This window comes from Mustela erminea, chromosome 2 (assembly GCF_009829155.1).
Source record: "Mustela erminea isolate mMusErm1 chromosome 2, mMusErm1.Pri, whole genome shotgun sequence".
NCBI lineage: Eukaryota > Metazoa > Chordata > Mammalia > Carnivora > Mustelidae > Mustela > Mustela erminea.
In genome coordinates this window covers 89375970-89390963 of record NC_045615.1, presented here as the reverse complement: position 1 = coordinate 89390963, position 14994 = coordinate 89375970, and the positions used below count along the sequence as shown (strand labels likewise).

The following is a 14994-nucleotide window of genomic DNA, read 5'->3' as shown; positions in this document are numbered from 1 at the left end:
TTTTAAATTGGGTTCAAAATCTTACTGTGTTATTTGGTGTACAAGTGGAAACCATCAAATCCAAAAATATTTTCCCCTTCATTTTTTTAAATTAACATATAATGTATTATTTGTTTCAGGGGTACAGGTCTGTGATTCATCAGACCGACATAATTCACAGCACTCACCATAGCACATACCTCCCCAATGTCCATCACGCAGCCACTCCATCTCTCTCACACCCCTCCCCTCCAGCAACCCTCTGCTTGTTTCCTGAGATTAAGAGTCTCTTGGTTGTCTCCCTCTCTGATTTTGTCTTGTTTCATTTTTCCCTCCCTTCCGTTATGACCCTCTGTCTTGTTTCTCAAATTCCCCATATCACTGAGATCATATGATAATTGTCTTTCTTTGATCGACTTATTTTGCTTAGCATAACACCCTCTAGTTTCAACCACATTGTTGCAAATGGCAAGATTTTGGTTTTTTGATGGCTGCATAATATTCCTGTGTGTGTGTGTGTACACACACACCACATCTTCTTTATCCATTCATCTGTTGATGGACATCTAGGCTCTTTCCATAGTTTGGCTATTGTGGACATTGCTGCTGTAAGCATTGTGGTGCACATTCCCCTTCAGATCACTACATTGGTATCTTTAGGATAAATACCCAGTAGTGCAATTGCTGGGTCATAGAGCAGCTTTATTTTCAACTTTTTAGGAACTTCCATACTGTCTTCCAGAGTGGCTGTACCAGCTTCCATTCCCACCAACAGTGTAGGAGAGTTCCCTTTCTCCACAACCTCACCAACACCTGTGGTTTCCTGACCTGTTATTAACATTAGCCATTTTGACTGGTGTGAGGTAATATCTCACTATGGGTTTGATTTGTATTTCCCTGATGCCAAGTGATATTGGGCACTTTTTCCTGTGCCTGTTGGCCATTTGGATGTCTTTGCAGAAATGTCTGTTCATGTCTTCTGCCCATTTTTTGATTGGATTATTTGTTCTTTGGATGTTGAATTTGTAAGTTCTTTATATATTTTGGATACTAGCCCTTTATCTGATACATCATTTGCAAATACCGTCTCCCATTCTGTTGGTTGTTTTGTGTTTTTTGTTTTTGTTTTTAATGTTTCCTTTTCTGTGTAAACACTTTTTATCTTTGTGAAGCCCCAATAGTTCCTTTTTGTCCTTGCTTCCCTTGCCTTTGGCAATGTTTCTAGGAAGAAGTTGCTGCAGCTGAGGTCAAAGAGGTTGCTGCCTGTGTTCTCCTCAAGTATTTTGATGGATTCCTGTCTCACGGTGAGGTCTTTCATCCATTTTGAGTCTAATTTTGTGTGTGATATAAGGAAATGGTCCAGTTTCATTCTTTTGTATTTGGCTATCCAATTTTCCCCGCACCATTTGTTGTAGAGACTGTCTTTTTTCCATTGGACATTCTTTCCTTTTTTGTCAAAGATTAGTTGACCATAGAGTTGAGAGTCCATTTCTGGGCTCTCTGTTATGTTCCAATGATCTATGTGTCTATTTTTGTGTCAGTACCGTACTGTTTTAATGATTACAGCTTTGTAATGGAGCTTAAAGTCTGGAATTATGATGCCACCAGCTTTGGTTTTCTTTTCAACATTCCTCTGGCTATTTGGAGTCTTTATTGCTCCATATAAATTTTAGGATTATTTGTTCCATTTCTTTGAAAAAAGTTGATGGTAATTTGATAGGGATTGCATTAAATGTGTAGATTGCTCTAGGTAGCATAGACATTTTCACAATATTTTTTCTTCTAATCCTTTTCTATTCTCACCTTAGAACCTTCTGGGATTGGTCACATAAGTATCAAAATATCTGGAATCATTCATCAGGTTTCATGTTTTGAGACACCACATAAAGAAAAAAAAATCAATAAAGATGTTTCCTGCAACTTGTAACTTTGTTTTGCCCTTTTTCAATGCATTTTGTTCTCTGTCCGTCACCAGGGATCTTCAAGCACTTGGAGATCTGATATTCCAGGAATTTTGCTTTTAGTCACAATTACCTCTAAGTTAATGTTTTTTTATATTTAAAAAGTTTTAATTTTTAAATTTATAAACATATTTAGGTATGAAAAGTTTTCCACAAATTTCTATGTCATTCTTCTTTGAATAATTTATAAAAAGTGGAAAATTTTTTAGAAAGGGGTTTTAGGATTAATAGATAGCAAATATGTCTGACACCAGAAAAATGTTACATAGTACACATTTAATATATTCATTTGCAAGTTTTGATGTTTCAAACAAATTGATTATATTTTTATCATCAACATTCTAGGTGATGCATTATTCTTTTCACTTTTTTTTTTAAGGATTTATTTATTTCAGTGAGAGAGAGTGTGCAGGGGGGAGGGGCAGAAGAAGAGAGAGAGAGAAAATCAAACAGACTTGGTGCTCAACACAGAGCCCAACTGGGCCTCAGTCTCACAACCCTGAGATCAGATCTGACCTGAAACCAGAGCAGACACTTGGTTTTTGACAGACAACCATCTGTGCTGCCCAGGCAGTTCACTATTCATTATTTTTATTACCTTCTAAAAAATAATATTGTCATTAATTTGGGATATTCTAGTAAAAACAAGTCATTTCCTTCTTTTTAATTGATGTTTACCCAGAACTTAAATCATTGCCCCAGAACTAAGTATATAATAAGTTTTCAGTTATGTTTGATTCATGTTCCTTTACTACAATTATATCCTGGGTAATAACATTCATACGTGAGCCAATTTTCATTTATAATTTAATGGTTATTTCGTGAGACAGTATTACCATTCTCTTTGAAATTAAAATAATTTATAATTCTTTAACCCTTCATCATCTAATTTAGTCAAAGTAGAAATGAAACAATCTTTGCATAATCCTTTCTCTACAGACCTGTGATGTTGATGTGTTCTATTCATTTCTTGCAGTTATATACAGCCTGTGATTTTTATCACCAACTCAAAATGACTGACATCAGAAACAGCTTTGTATAAAATGTCTGAATTGTCTAATACCCTTCATGGCCTTGGACCTACAACCAAATGTACCTCTATCATCTCCAAAGTGTTTCTCAAATTCATTGTGACTTTCTAGTCCTCACTTTTACTTCCTTAATTCACTTTCCCTCAGTGCTTGCTTGAATTACCAAAACAGCCTTAGGGTCTCTCTTGCCAGCCTATCTTTTTAAACTATAATGCCATTATAGACATATATTGCTATAACTAAGTGATAATGATTTTGTCATTTTTCTCTCTAAAAATCTGAACTGGCTTATTAAAGTATAGGAAAATCTCAACTTTCCATTGTGGAATAAAAAGCACTTTACAATCTGAAGTTAGTCTACTTTCTTATCTATCTCTCACTACTCTGAAATACATTCTGCATTCCAAATGTGCTAAGAAGTTCACTGTTCTTAACCTGCTTGCCATACTTTTCTTGATCATTTGCATATGCACACTATTTCTTCTGTTAAAAATATATATTTTTTCCATTTCATTAGCTGATCATATCCTATGCTGTAACCACAATCTACATCAAACATTAGCTTGTTTCTGAAGCTACTCATCAGTCATCTCAGAATGTCTTGTTCCTTCAGTTACTCTCCATAGTGGATAAAAGGGCTTTAGTTATATTTCATCACATTTCATGTGATATTCCTTTGACTGGTAGATTGTGAACTCTTAAAGAGGAATTTCATTCACATTTCTAATAATCTGTGATTACTAAGGTTACTTGCATATAATGGGGGCACTAACAATATTCTTATTGGCAACAAAGGATTATGATCTTTCATGATATGAATCCCCCAACAGTCTTTATGATAATCCCCCTCTTTCTCCTTGATCTTTAGTCGCACTGGCCACTTTGATTTTCCTTGAACAGGGTCTCTCCTCAGAACTTTTTTCTCTGTTGTTTCCTGTTTTTAAACATTCATTATATAGGAGTGTCTGGGTGGCTCAGTGGGTTAAAGCCTCTGCCTTTAGCTCAGGTCATGATCCCAGGGTCCTGGGATCGAGCCCTGCATGGGCTCTCTGCTCAGCGGGGAGCCTGCTTCCCCCTCTCTCTCTGCCTGCCTCTCTGTCTACTTGTGATCTCTGTCTGTCAAATAAATAAATAAAATCTTTAAACATTCATTATATAGATTGTCAAATAACTTGCCCTTCACTTCCTTCAATACTTTCATTTGATGTTATCTCAGCAGTGAGATTTGCAACTTTGGATCTTCATCCATACCATCAAACCTTGCCATGATCTGAAGTGCCCCCAACCCCCAATTCACATATTGAAATCTAACCTCCAAAGATGTTGATATTAAGAGGTGGGGCCTTTGGGAAATGCTTCATTTATGGGAATGGAACCTTCATGGATGGGATAAGTGCCTTATCAAAGAGGTTCCAGATTTCCACTACATGAGATTAAAGGATCCGCAACCCTGGAAAAAGGCATTCACCTGACCATGTCTCAGGCTTCCAGCCTCCAGTACTGTGAGAAATAAATTTCTGTTTTTGTAAGCTATCCAGTCTCTGGTATTTGATAACAGCAGCCCAGCTGGACTAAGGCAAACCCTATCCTTTATTTCCTTGTTGAATTTTCTCCCTAGCCCTATCATCATATGACATACATATCTCCTTGTTGAAGTGCTTATTGCCAATCTCACTCTAGTGAATATAAACTTCAGGGAGGAAAGATTATGTTTTCTGAGTTTTATGGCCACCAAATAGAATAATACCAGTACACAATAGGCCCTCAGTAACATTTTTTAGAAAGAAATAGTAAATCAACTAATGAATTAATATGAATGACAATATCATTATTGTTTTTATAATCCATTTTTACAGCTAACTTTTACCCCCTCATAATAAGCAAGAAAGGAATGAAATTTCTTCCCATCTCTGAAGCTAGGTCTAATTGTCAATGTTATTTTTGTGTGTGTTTGAAAGCATACTTTCAAATTCATATGGTTAGAAAACCACCATAATAAATCACCTGTGGTGTTTTCATGAAGTGTTAAAATACTACTTACATACAAGTTAAAAATAGTCCAATGAATACATTACAACTTTAAACAGATATAATTTTGAGAAGCAGACTAGAGTTCATTACATAAATTTTATAGATAAATAGACTCAATACGATTAAGAAAGTTATTTACCGTTATACCCATAGCTAGTAAGTGACAGGAATATTTGTTTGATTCTTTTTTTAATGTTCTTTCTACTGTTCTACACTCATCACCACAAGTATTGGTTTTAGTATTATAAATTTATTTAAGATGCAATGAGTGTTATTTAAAATCCAATGACTGAAAAAATTGAAATGCATTTTCATGTTCAGTGATGACCAATACATTGTTTCATTGATTATAATAGCTAAAAATGTGCTATATAACTATAAGTACTCTTTAACATTATTCAGTTTTAGTCACTATTGTGACTATAGTGACTATTTGTCACTATTTTCTTCTTTGTCTTCCCAGTCTTGAATGCTACATTCAGGGGACTGCTCTCATGGGATACTCTTCAGTCAAGTATCAAATCTGGCTTACGTCAGTATTTTGTTATTTGTGCAGGTTGCAATCATTTAAAATAAGTGCATGACACTTAATTCAACATTTTTAAATAAGTAAAAAACGTGTATCACTTTATAATGTCTCATAAAAACCCTTAAAATATTTCTACATATATGTGTAATTAAAGATTGCATTTCCTGTCTTCTCATGGAGACTGATGAAAAAATTTATGATAATCACATAAATTGAATAACACAAAATCAAGTAAATTATATTTAGGGGAATTAACCATCAATAATTAGCTCAACTCTGTGAAATGGTGTATTGAAAGTAGTTTAAAAAATGAACAATAAATTTAAATGATCAAGGTGCTGGCAGTGTTGGTTTACTCTGGGAGAATTAGACTTGACATGCAAATGTCTAGATTGTTGCTGTGTCCTCTCCTGGCCTTTCCTCTGTGTGAATGCATTTCTGGTGTCCTCCTCGCCTTATATGGACACCAGTCATTTGGGACTAGGACTGCACCTTTATGACTTCAATTAACTTTAATTACGCCTTTCAAGGACCTATCTGCAAATTCTAAAATGGTGGCGGTTAGGGCTTCCCCATATGAACCTGGAGGGGGACACAATTCACTCCCTAGCATTAATGGATCTATGCAAGGAGATCATAAATATATTGTCCTTCTTAACTATGTGAATTTACAATTTTAATTTTAATCATCACTGTTTTATTATATATTTTTCTCTATTTATATCCAAATTTATTTAATTTCCCAAAGTTGTCATTTTTATAATTATTAATATATAGTTAATTTTCACTAATGTTTACCATTTATTAATTTCTATTTTCAGAAGTCTCTTGCAGTGTCTTATTTTTCTTCTGGAAATAAATTATTCGGAAGTGAAGGTATTTTAGTAGAAATCTATATCATTTTTTAATCTAAGAATGTCTTTGGACTCTTTGTTTTGTTTGGTTTGGTTTGGTTTTTTAGGAGAGATGGGGAGGATGCAGAAGGAGAGAAAGAGAGATAATCTTAGGCAGGCTTCAAACACAGTGCAGTGCCCTTTGCCAGGCTCAACACAGAGCTTAGTCGCACAACCCTGAGATCATGACCTGAGCTGAAATCAAAAGTTGGACACTGAACCAACTGACTGAACTACCCAGGTGCCATGACTTTGAACTTCTTCTTAAACAATTGTTTTTTTTTTTAGATTTTATTTATTTATTTGACAGACAGAGATCACAGGTAGGCAGAGAGGCAGGCAGAGAGAGGAAGGGAAGCAGGCTCCCTGCTGAACGGAAAGCCTGATGCTGGGCTCGATCCCAGGACTCTGGGATCATGACCTGAGCCGAAGGCAGAGGAATTAACCCGCTGAGCCACCCAGGTGCCCCCTTCTTAAACAATGTTTAACCATAGTATAGTATTCTAAGTTAGTATATATTGTCTATCAGAATGTTGAAACCATTTATTTGTGTTTTTTTTTTTCAATTTTTGTTTTGCTTCTTAGAGTCATTAAACTCAGATTTGTTTATTGGAAACCTCTTACTCTAGGTATTTAGGTCCTTCACTGTTATTGATGATCAACAGTTTTACTACAATGTGTCTACATGAGTTACTGTTTTTTTTTTTAATTTTTTATTTTTTATAAACATATGTTTTTATCCCCAGGGGTACAGGTCTGTGAATCACCAGGTTTACACACTTCACAGCACTCACCAAAGCACATACCCTCCCCAATGTCCATAATCCCACCCCCTTCTCCCAAACCCCCTCCCCCCAGCAACCCTCAGTTTGTTTTGTGAGATTAAGAGTCACTTATGGTTTGTCTCCCTCCCAATCCCATCTTGTTTCATTTATTCTTCTCCTACCCACTTAATCCCCCAATAGTGGTTAGTTACTGTTGTTTTTTATTCAAACAAAATTTACCGGGTTTCCTTACTCTTTATTGAATCTGAGATTAATACATCGGATATATTTTGGAAAATCTTCATCCACCATGTCATCATGAACTCTTCTTTCATGATTCTGGTCTCTTCTTACAGAGTTGTTTTTTTGTTTGTTTATTTGTTTGTTTGTTTTTAATTAAGTTTTTTAATTTGAATTTCAGCATAGTTAACATGCAGTGTTATAGTAGTTCAGGTGTACAATATAGTGATTCAATACTTCACACATCATTACTCAGTACTCATCCTTAGGACAGATCTTTTATTCCTATTCCTCTCCATCAATGCAAAGAAACATAAATATTTTCATCTTTTTGCCTTTTAAGTTTTGTCCTTTTTAATACTTCCATCTATCTTCTAGTTTACACTTAATCTATTGTTAATCAGTCTACTTAGGTTTAATTTCAATTAAAATAATTTATTTCTGGGATTTATTTCTGGGTGTGTTCTGAGTCAGAGGTTCAGTCAGTTAAGCATCTGACTCTTGGCTTCAGCTCATGTCATGATGTCCAGGTCAGGAGAGCAAGCCCAGAGTCGAGCCCCATGCTCAGCAGCATGTCTTCTTCCCCTCTCCCAATGCCCTCCTCCCCAAAATAAGTAAATAAATATCTTAAAAATATTTTATTTCTAGCTTTGCTTTTAAATCTACTATGTCATTTTTTAAAAATAGTAGCTTGTTCTTTACTCTGGCTTATTTTTTTAATTTTATAAAAGTTTTAACATCCAATATGACAATTCTAATATGTCGAGTCCTTAGAGTTTTTAATTCTGCTATACATTATTTCCAGTGACTCTTGCTCCTCGGGTCCCATGTGATGATGTTTTAGAGAGCATGCTCGTGCTTATCTGAGATCTATCTGATGCTTATCCTGGGAAGGGTAAGTTTGAGAATATGCTCCTCTAAAGGTGTCACATTTTGCTTCTCTCTAATGCCCTACTTCTTTATCAACCTGGGGCCAATTAAACTTATTTCTCAACTTTGAGTGATCTGGACCACATAAAAATATTTATTTGAAAATTTAAAGTAGCAGAGGACAGAAAATATATTTTGAATTATCAACATTTAAGTTAATGGGAAGTTTTGTGTTTTTTTGTCTGTTTGTTTGTTTTTGTTTTTTCCAAAAATCCAAAAGCAGGGAATGTTGGTGTTGTTATTGTTAGAAAAATTTCTTCTAACCATCTCATTGTTTGAACATATAGCCATCTGATACCCTGTCTTCACATGTGGATCTCATTTCTACTTACCTAATTTATTTGGACTAAAGCTTTTGTCTTCTGTCTACAATTTGCTCATTAGAATTAAAACCTCTGCATCTTTTTAGGCTGAAAACATTCTGTAAAGAATAATTCGATTACCAGTGAGCTTATGTAGCATATCCTTCTCTGTTTGGGGCTCAGGGGATTTTCTTTATTTCTTTGAAAACATTTAAAAAGATATTTGTTGTTTTATATACATGATTTGTGATAGGTGTGACTTTTGAATAGTCTATAATATTGATTGAAATGTACTGAAGAAGTTAATTTCTAAAGATCTGGAGTTTTTCTTGGTTCAAAACATTAATTTTTAAATAGTGAATGGAGAGGGAATACACATTGAAGATCTTTGGACTTATTAACTTCGATATTCTCTGTGAAAATTCTATTTAAAGTCATCTACTGAAATTGAGAAGCAACATATAATACATTTACCTAGTTTTGTCTAATTTATTAAATGTGCTCAATTTTAGCCATTTGTATTTGGCTAAATTTTTACATAATAAAAAAAATGCCATCTCAGACCTGTGTTAATCAGATAATTACTTTTAAAAAAACATGTATGCGTAGATCAAGATCAACTCAATACTTTCCTTCTCCCATTGTAGGCTCCGGAAAATGAAACTATACTTATTGAATTAAGAGTTCCCTTATCTTGTGGCACCTGGGTGGCTCAGTGGATTGAGCCTCTGCCTTCGGTGCAAGTCATGATCTCAGGGTCCTGGGATTGAGCCCCAAGTCTGGCTCTCTGCTCAGCGAGGAGTCTTCTTCCCCTTTCTCTCTGCCTGCCTCTCTGCCTACTTGTGATCTCTTTCTGTCAAATAAATAAATAAAATCTTAAAAAAAAAAAAGTTCCCTTATCAATTTTGGATTCAATCACTAAAGAATACTATCAGAAATCAGAGGGAGGGATATGAATGAGTCTGATTATTTATTCCCCCATCCTCCACTTTTTGGAGTCACTGAGGACTTCATTTAATCTTTTGTGTGAGAAAATTACAGGTCTTATCAAGCAACAGCTCCATGCAGCTCTCTCTCTGCCTGAGTTTTGTAACTCTTTTTCACTGTTCCACTTCTTAGGTCTAGATATGGAAACCTATTACTATGGGTTTTCTACACAGTGCCCGATCCTTTGTGAATAGTTTATTAACTCTTCTCAAATAACTCTTCTCAAAGATATTTCTTGCAGAGAAGCTCTTTGGAAATTTTCTTATTTCTCTTCACTATATTTTTGGATTTTGCATATTTTATTTGTGTAAATTAATTATTTCTTAAGCATGAAATCTAGTGTTATCATAATCCAGAAACAAAGGTCATAATAATAGCTATATAATGATATGAATAATAAATAACACTAATTAAGACCCAAATATGTACCATTCTTCTAAAGCTTTGTAATCATTAGCTGCTCATTTTATAGGTGAAAACTCTCAAGTAGGGATAAGTCTTGTGCCTTGTCCCATTGAAAGAAAGTGATAAAGTAAAATATATGATCTGTAGGACAAAGAAGAAAGAATAAAAAAATGGCACCTAATGTAAAATAATAAAACCTTATATTATACTTGGTTTTGTTCTAATGATGTCAGCCACTTCTATAAAAATTTTTCTTAAATTAAACAAACAAACAAACAAACTCAAGGTACTTGAAGTTCAAATTTTTCTCAGTGCATCATTTTTCATTATGCATAAATTCTTTACTCAACTTACAATATGCATATTTATTTCAATACAACAATATGTAGCCTCCAAAATTCTAGCTAGCTCAAAGTAAATGCCTATTGAGATTTGATTTAGTTATGAAAATGTTACCCGTAAAAATAAATTTAATAAATTATATTGTAATTTTGTTAAGTTGAGAATGTATCTATCCATGTTTGCTTTCTGGCTACTTAAATATTCATAGAAATGTTTTATTTACATTGTTCTATATGATTTAGGTTTTTTTTTGTTATTTAAGACTTGACTTTTTTGAGCAGTTTTAGATTCACAACAAAGCTGAGAGGAAGTTACAGAGAAAACAAAATTTTGTTTTCATTCTGTGGCTTGTCTTCTTATTCCCTCATTGTCTTTGTAGAGTAGAAGTTTTAATTTCAAAGAAGGCTAATTTATTAATTATTGGATCATGCCTTTGATGTTATAACTAAAATGTCATTATCATACTCAGTTATTTAGTTTTTCTTCTATGTTATTTTATAGTTCTATAGTTTTGAAGTTTACATTGCATCTATGATCTATTTTGAGTTAATTTCTGTGAAAGGTATAAGGTAAGTCATTGACCATTCTTTTTCTTTTCTTTTCTTCTCTTCTCTCCCCTTTTCTTCCCCCCCCCCTTTTCTTCCATCCCTCCTACCCTCCCTGTCTTCCTTCCTTCCTTTCACCCTTCTTTCATTTGGAGATCCAGTTTTTACAGTACCTTTTATTGAAGACACTGTCTTTGTTTTACTGGATCATCTTTATTTCTTTGTCAAAGAACAATTGAGTATATTTCTGTGGGCCTAGTAGTGAGCTCTTTTTTTTATTCAATTGATCTATTTGTCTATTCACCAATACCACACTCTTGATCACTTTAGGTTTATAGTAAAACTTGAATTTGGGTAGTGTCATTTCTCTGACCTTGTTCTTCAGTATTGTGTTGGCTATTCTGGGTCTTTTGAATCTCCATAGAAACTTTAGAGTCGGTTTGTCAATATACACAAAATAACTTGCCGGGATTTTGATTGGGATTGCATTGACTCCATAGAAGAACTGATGTTTGAAAATATTGTCTTCTTATCAGTGAATATGGACCATTTCACCATTTATTTAGTTCTTTTTTTATTTTATTAATCAGAATTTGTCATTTTCTTCATATAGATATTATATATATTTTGCTAGATTTATGACTAAATATTATATATTTTTAGTGTAAATGGAAATGACTTTGTGGATTTTTTTCCTTCAAATTCTACTTGTTCATTATTTGTATATAGAAAAGCAGTTGCATTTTTATATCTTAACCTTGTTTCCTGAAAACTTGATATAATTGTTAATTAGGTCCAGAAGATTTTTCTTGATTCTTTCAAATTTATCTATGCAGATGATCATTCCATCTGTAAACACAGATTTATTTCTTCTTTGTAATCTTTATATCTTTTATTTCCTTTTCTTGCCTTATTACATTAGCAAGGACTTCCAGTACAATGTTAAAAGGTATGGTGAAAAGGAATGTTCCTGTCTTATACCTGATCTTATTGGGAATGTTTTGAGTTTATTACCATTAGGTGTAATGTTAGCGGTAGTTTCATTGTAGATATTTTTATTAAGTTAAGGAAATTTCTTTGTATTTCTAGTTTACTGAGAATTTTTAAAAAATATTTAATTCATTTTTATTTTAGAGAGAGAGATAGCAAGAGACAGAGAATGAACAGGGAGGAAAGGGAGAAGAAAGTTACCCATCAAGCAGGGAGCCCTATGTGGGGCTCAATCCCAGGATCCTGGGATCATGACTTGAGCTGAAAGCAATTGCTTAGCTAGTGAGCTACCCAGGTGCCCCAAGAATTTTTTTTTTTTAATCATGAATTAGTGTTAGACTTTTTCTTTTTTTTTTTTTTTTTTTTTTTCCAGTTTGTCTGTTTTATTGGCGTCAGTGCTCGGGCTTTGACCGCGTATTTCCGCAGCGGGTATAGCCGCTCCTTCCGCTGTTGCTTCTTGGTCTTCAGGTTCTCCTCGTGCTTGTTCAGCCGCCGGCGCATGGCACGCGTCTTCTTGGGCCGCAGATCCAGGGGCTTGTACTTCTTACCCTTGTAAAATTTCCTGAGGTTCTCTTTCTGCGTCTGGTTGATGACTGTGAGAACACGGGCGATGGATTTGCGAACAACTCGGATCTTGGAGAGCTTGGAAGCCGCGCCGCCTGTCACTTTGGCGACGCGCAGCTGGGACAGCTCCACCTTCAGGTCTTCCAGCTGTTTAAGCAGCTCCTCCTTCTTGCCGCGAAGGTCTCGAGCCTTAATCTTGGCCATTTCTGCACGATCTGCCGCAGCCGCCGCCGCCGGAAAGAGGCCGAGGGAAAGAGGAAGGGGCGGGGCTGACCTCCACGACTACTGTGTGTTAGACTTTTTCAATTGCTTTTTCAGCATCTATTAATATGATCATATGATTTTTCTTTTTTAGTCTGTTAAAGTGATAGATTACAAAAATAATTATTTTTAAGAGGCATATTTTAGAGTTTCTTGCTCATCTCTTCACTTTGGTTTATTTTAGAAAACTAATTCCTAAATTTCCCTTAACCCCAAGAGAAATACTGCAGATCCACAGAACACCACAGAACATCTGTGCTGGATAGTCTGTGGTTAACTCAGCACTGCCACTGATTCCTTCCTAAGATTTCTAGAATGGTTTTTCCTGTGAAGCTCTAGATTAGAGTTTGCTAATGAGGACATGGGTATAAAATTTGCAAAGCAGAAATGAAACAAATGTCATTCTAAGAAGGTTGTGGCAGTGATCAGATCTGGTAGTTTTTCAGATTTCCCCATGATCTCTAGACCTGTGGTCCTAGCAGCCAGATATGGTGGTTTTTCTGATGGCTTCATGATCTCTAGGTTCATCACTCTTATTTTTTCCGTATGAAGTCCTTAGTAAATTTTCTCCAAATATGTGACTAAACTTCCCAGACATTTTCCTAGGCCTTTACACATTTCCTTTAGGTTGTACTTCCCATGTGACTATGATTCCTAAATTGCTTATAATGATTCTATTTTCTTGATTAAACTGAGACACCAATAATAATACTAGAAGTGGTTTAAGGAATGGGGTGAGGGAAGATGTCTTAAGACTGAAATCTGAAATTGGTTTTCTGATTTGATTAGTTTTAAAGTTATTGGTGACCAATTTGACATCCTGATTTGAAAACAGTTCTGAAACCACTGAGTTCTCTTCAGTAGGGCTACTTCTGTGTAAGTTAGTCTGCTTTGTATTATTTAATCAACTTCTGATTATGGTTAGTATGATTATTATTATGATGATGATGGTTACATCAGCAGAGGGAATATCAGAGATCAGCATTCTTTTAAAGAAAAAAATAGTCACATGTATGTTAGACGGCCATCAGTGGGACATAGAGTCCCTCACCAATACATAAAGTACACCTGGTTAGTAGCTGGCCAGCCAAATTAATTATTGTCTTTACTGAGAGACTACGGTTTGAAAGACAAACAGTAAGAAGTCAAGGATCCATAAATGTAGAAGCTATGAAAAGTAAAAAGGTGGAAGGAAGGTATAAGAAAAAATATATAATTAGTGATTAATGGAATTGGAAAATAATAGATATCAAGACAAATAGAGATCATGATTCATTAGGGTAGGAAATTCTAGGCAAAATGAATATTTGATGAGAAAATTATTGCCTATTCCAAATGGTATGTTACAACTAGTATTGACTTACTAGAATTTGTTGGTGTCTAGATTTCCCAATTCTCTATGAAAACTGCTGAGAGAGGTATATTTTTTCCTTAGTTCCTCTAATATCTATAAACTGAACTCGTTAGCTCATAGATAACGTAAATATGTCCCTCTGGAGATCAAACCAAGGGGCTTAAATGATAGAGAATTCATCTTCCCCCATAAGTCACATGATGCATACAACTAATAGAAAAGTGAAGAAAAAAAGGTTATTATTCAATGTTTAGCTTGTTCAAGTTTGTCCTCTTAGTTTATATTATACTTAGTCCCCAAATAAGTAAAACAATAAGAGTAACTCCAGGGCTATTATTTCTGCTCTACTCCTACTTACTTCCCTGACTCATTTCATTGATGTCACTCATCTGCTTTATTTAAGAAGATTGGAAAAGAGAAACAAATTTTACTATTTGTAATCAAAACTCGTCTAGAGAGTAAACAGTTCCAGCTGTGTTTTCAAACTACCCAGAAAATACTGCTTTTATTTGATTCAGGGTTGCAGAGTCCGTGATGGGGGGGCGAGGAGGAAAGCCCAATTTGTCCGTTTCTATCTTGCCATTCATATGAAATATAGAAGGATATTGAAAAGAAACATTGTGATATCTATTGAGATATGTTAGCCAAAAACATCTTCATATATTTCACTTCTAGTTTATTCCTGTTTGAAAAAGAAGTAAAATGTACCCTGTAGATTTACAGTATTAGTCACTGAAGGTAGGGAATGATATAATTTTAATCTCCAAGAAAAAGGCTCAGAATATATTCTTTACAGATATTTCTTATTCTTTCACTTATTAATTCACTCAATAAATATTACATGCCAAGGATTGAACTAAAGCTAGAGGTATGATATCATATAAAA

General features: G+C 34.6%; 1 protein-coding gene across 1 annotated transcript; it reads right to left on the bottom strand.

Moving 5' to 3' along the window:
• Nucleotides 1–8763: 8763 nt before the first annotated feature.
• On the bottom strand, nucleotides 8764–12758 carry LOC116582382 (60S ribosomal protein L35-like). Its single transcript, XM_032329733.1, has 2 exons — nucleotides 12276–12758; nucleotides 8764–8779 (listed from the first exon to the last, which is right to left on the bottom strand). Exons 1-2 carry the CDS (start codon nucleotides 12695–12697, stop codon nucleotides 8764–8766), a joined length of 438 nt encoding a protein of 145 aa, XP_032185624.1. The 5' UTR covers nucleotides 12698–12758.
• Between the last annotated feature and the right edge of the window lie 2236 nt (nucleotides 12759–14994).

Coding starts and splice junctions, on each gene's coding strand:
- LOC116582382 (XM_032329733.1), bottom strand. CDS start 12,697: ATGGCCAAGATTAAGGCTCGAGACCTTCGCGGCAAGAAGGAGGAGCTG.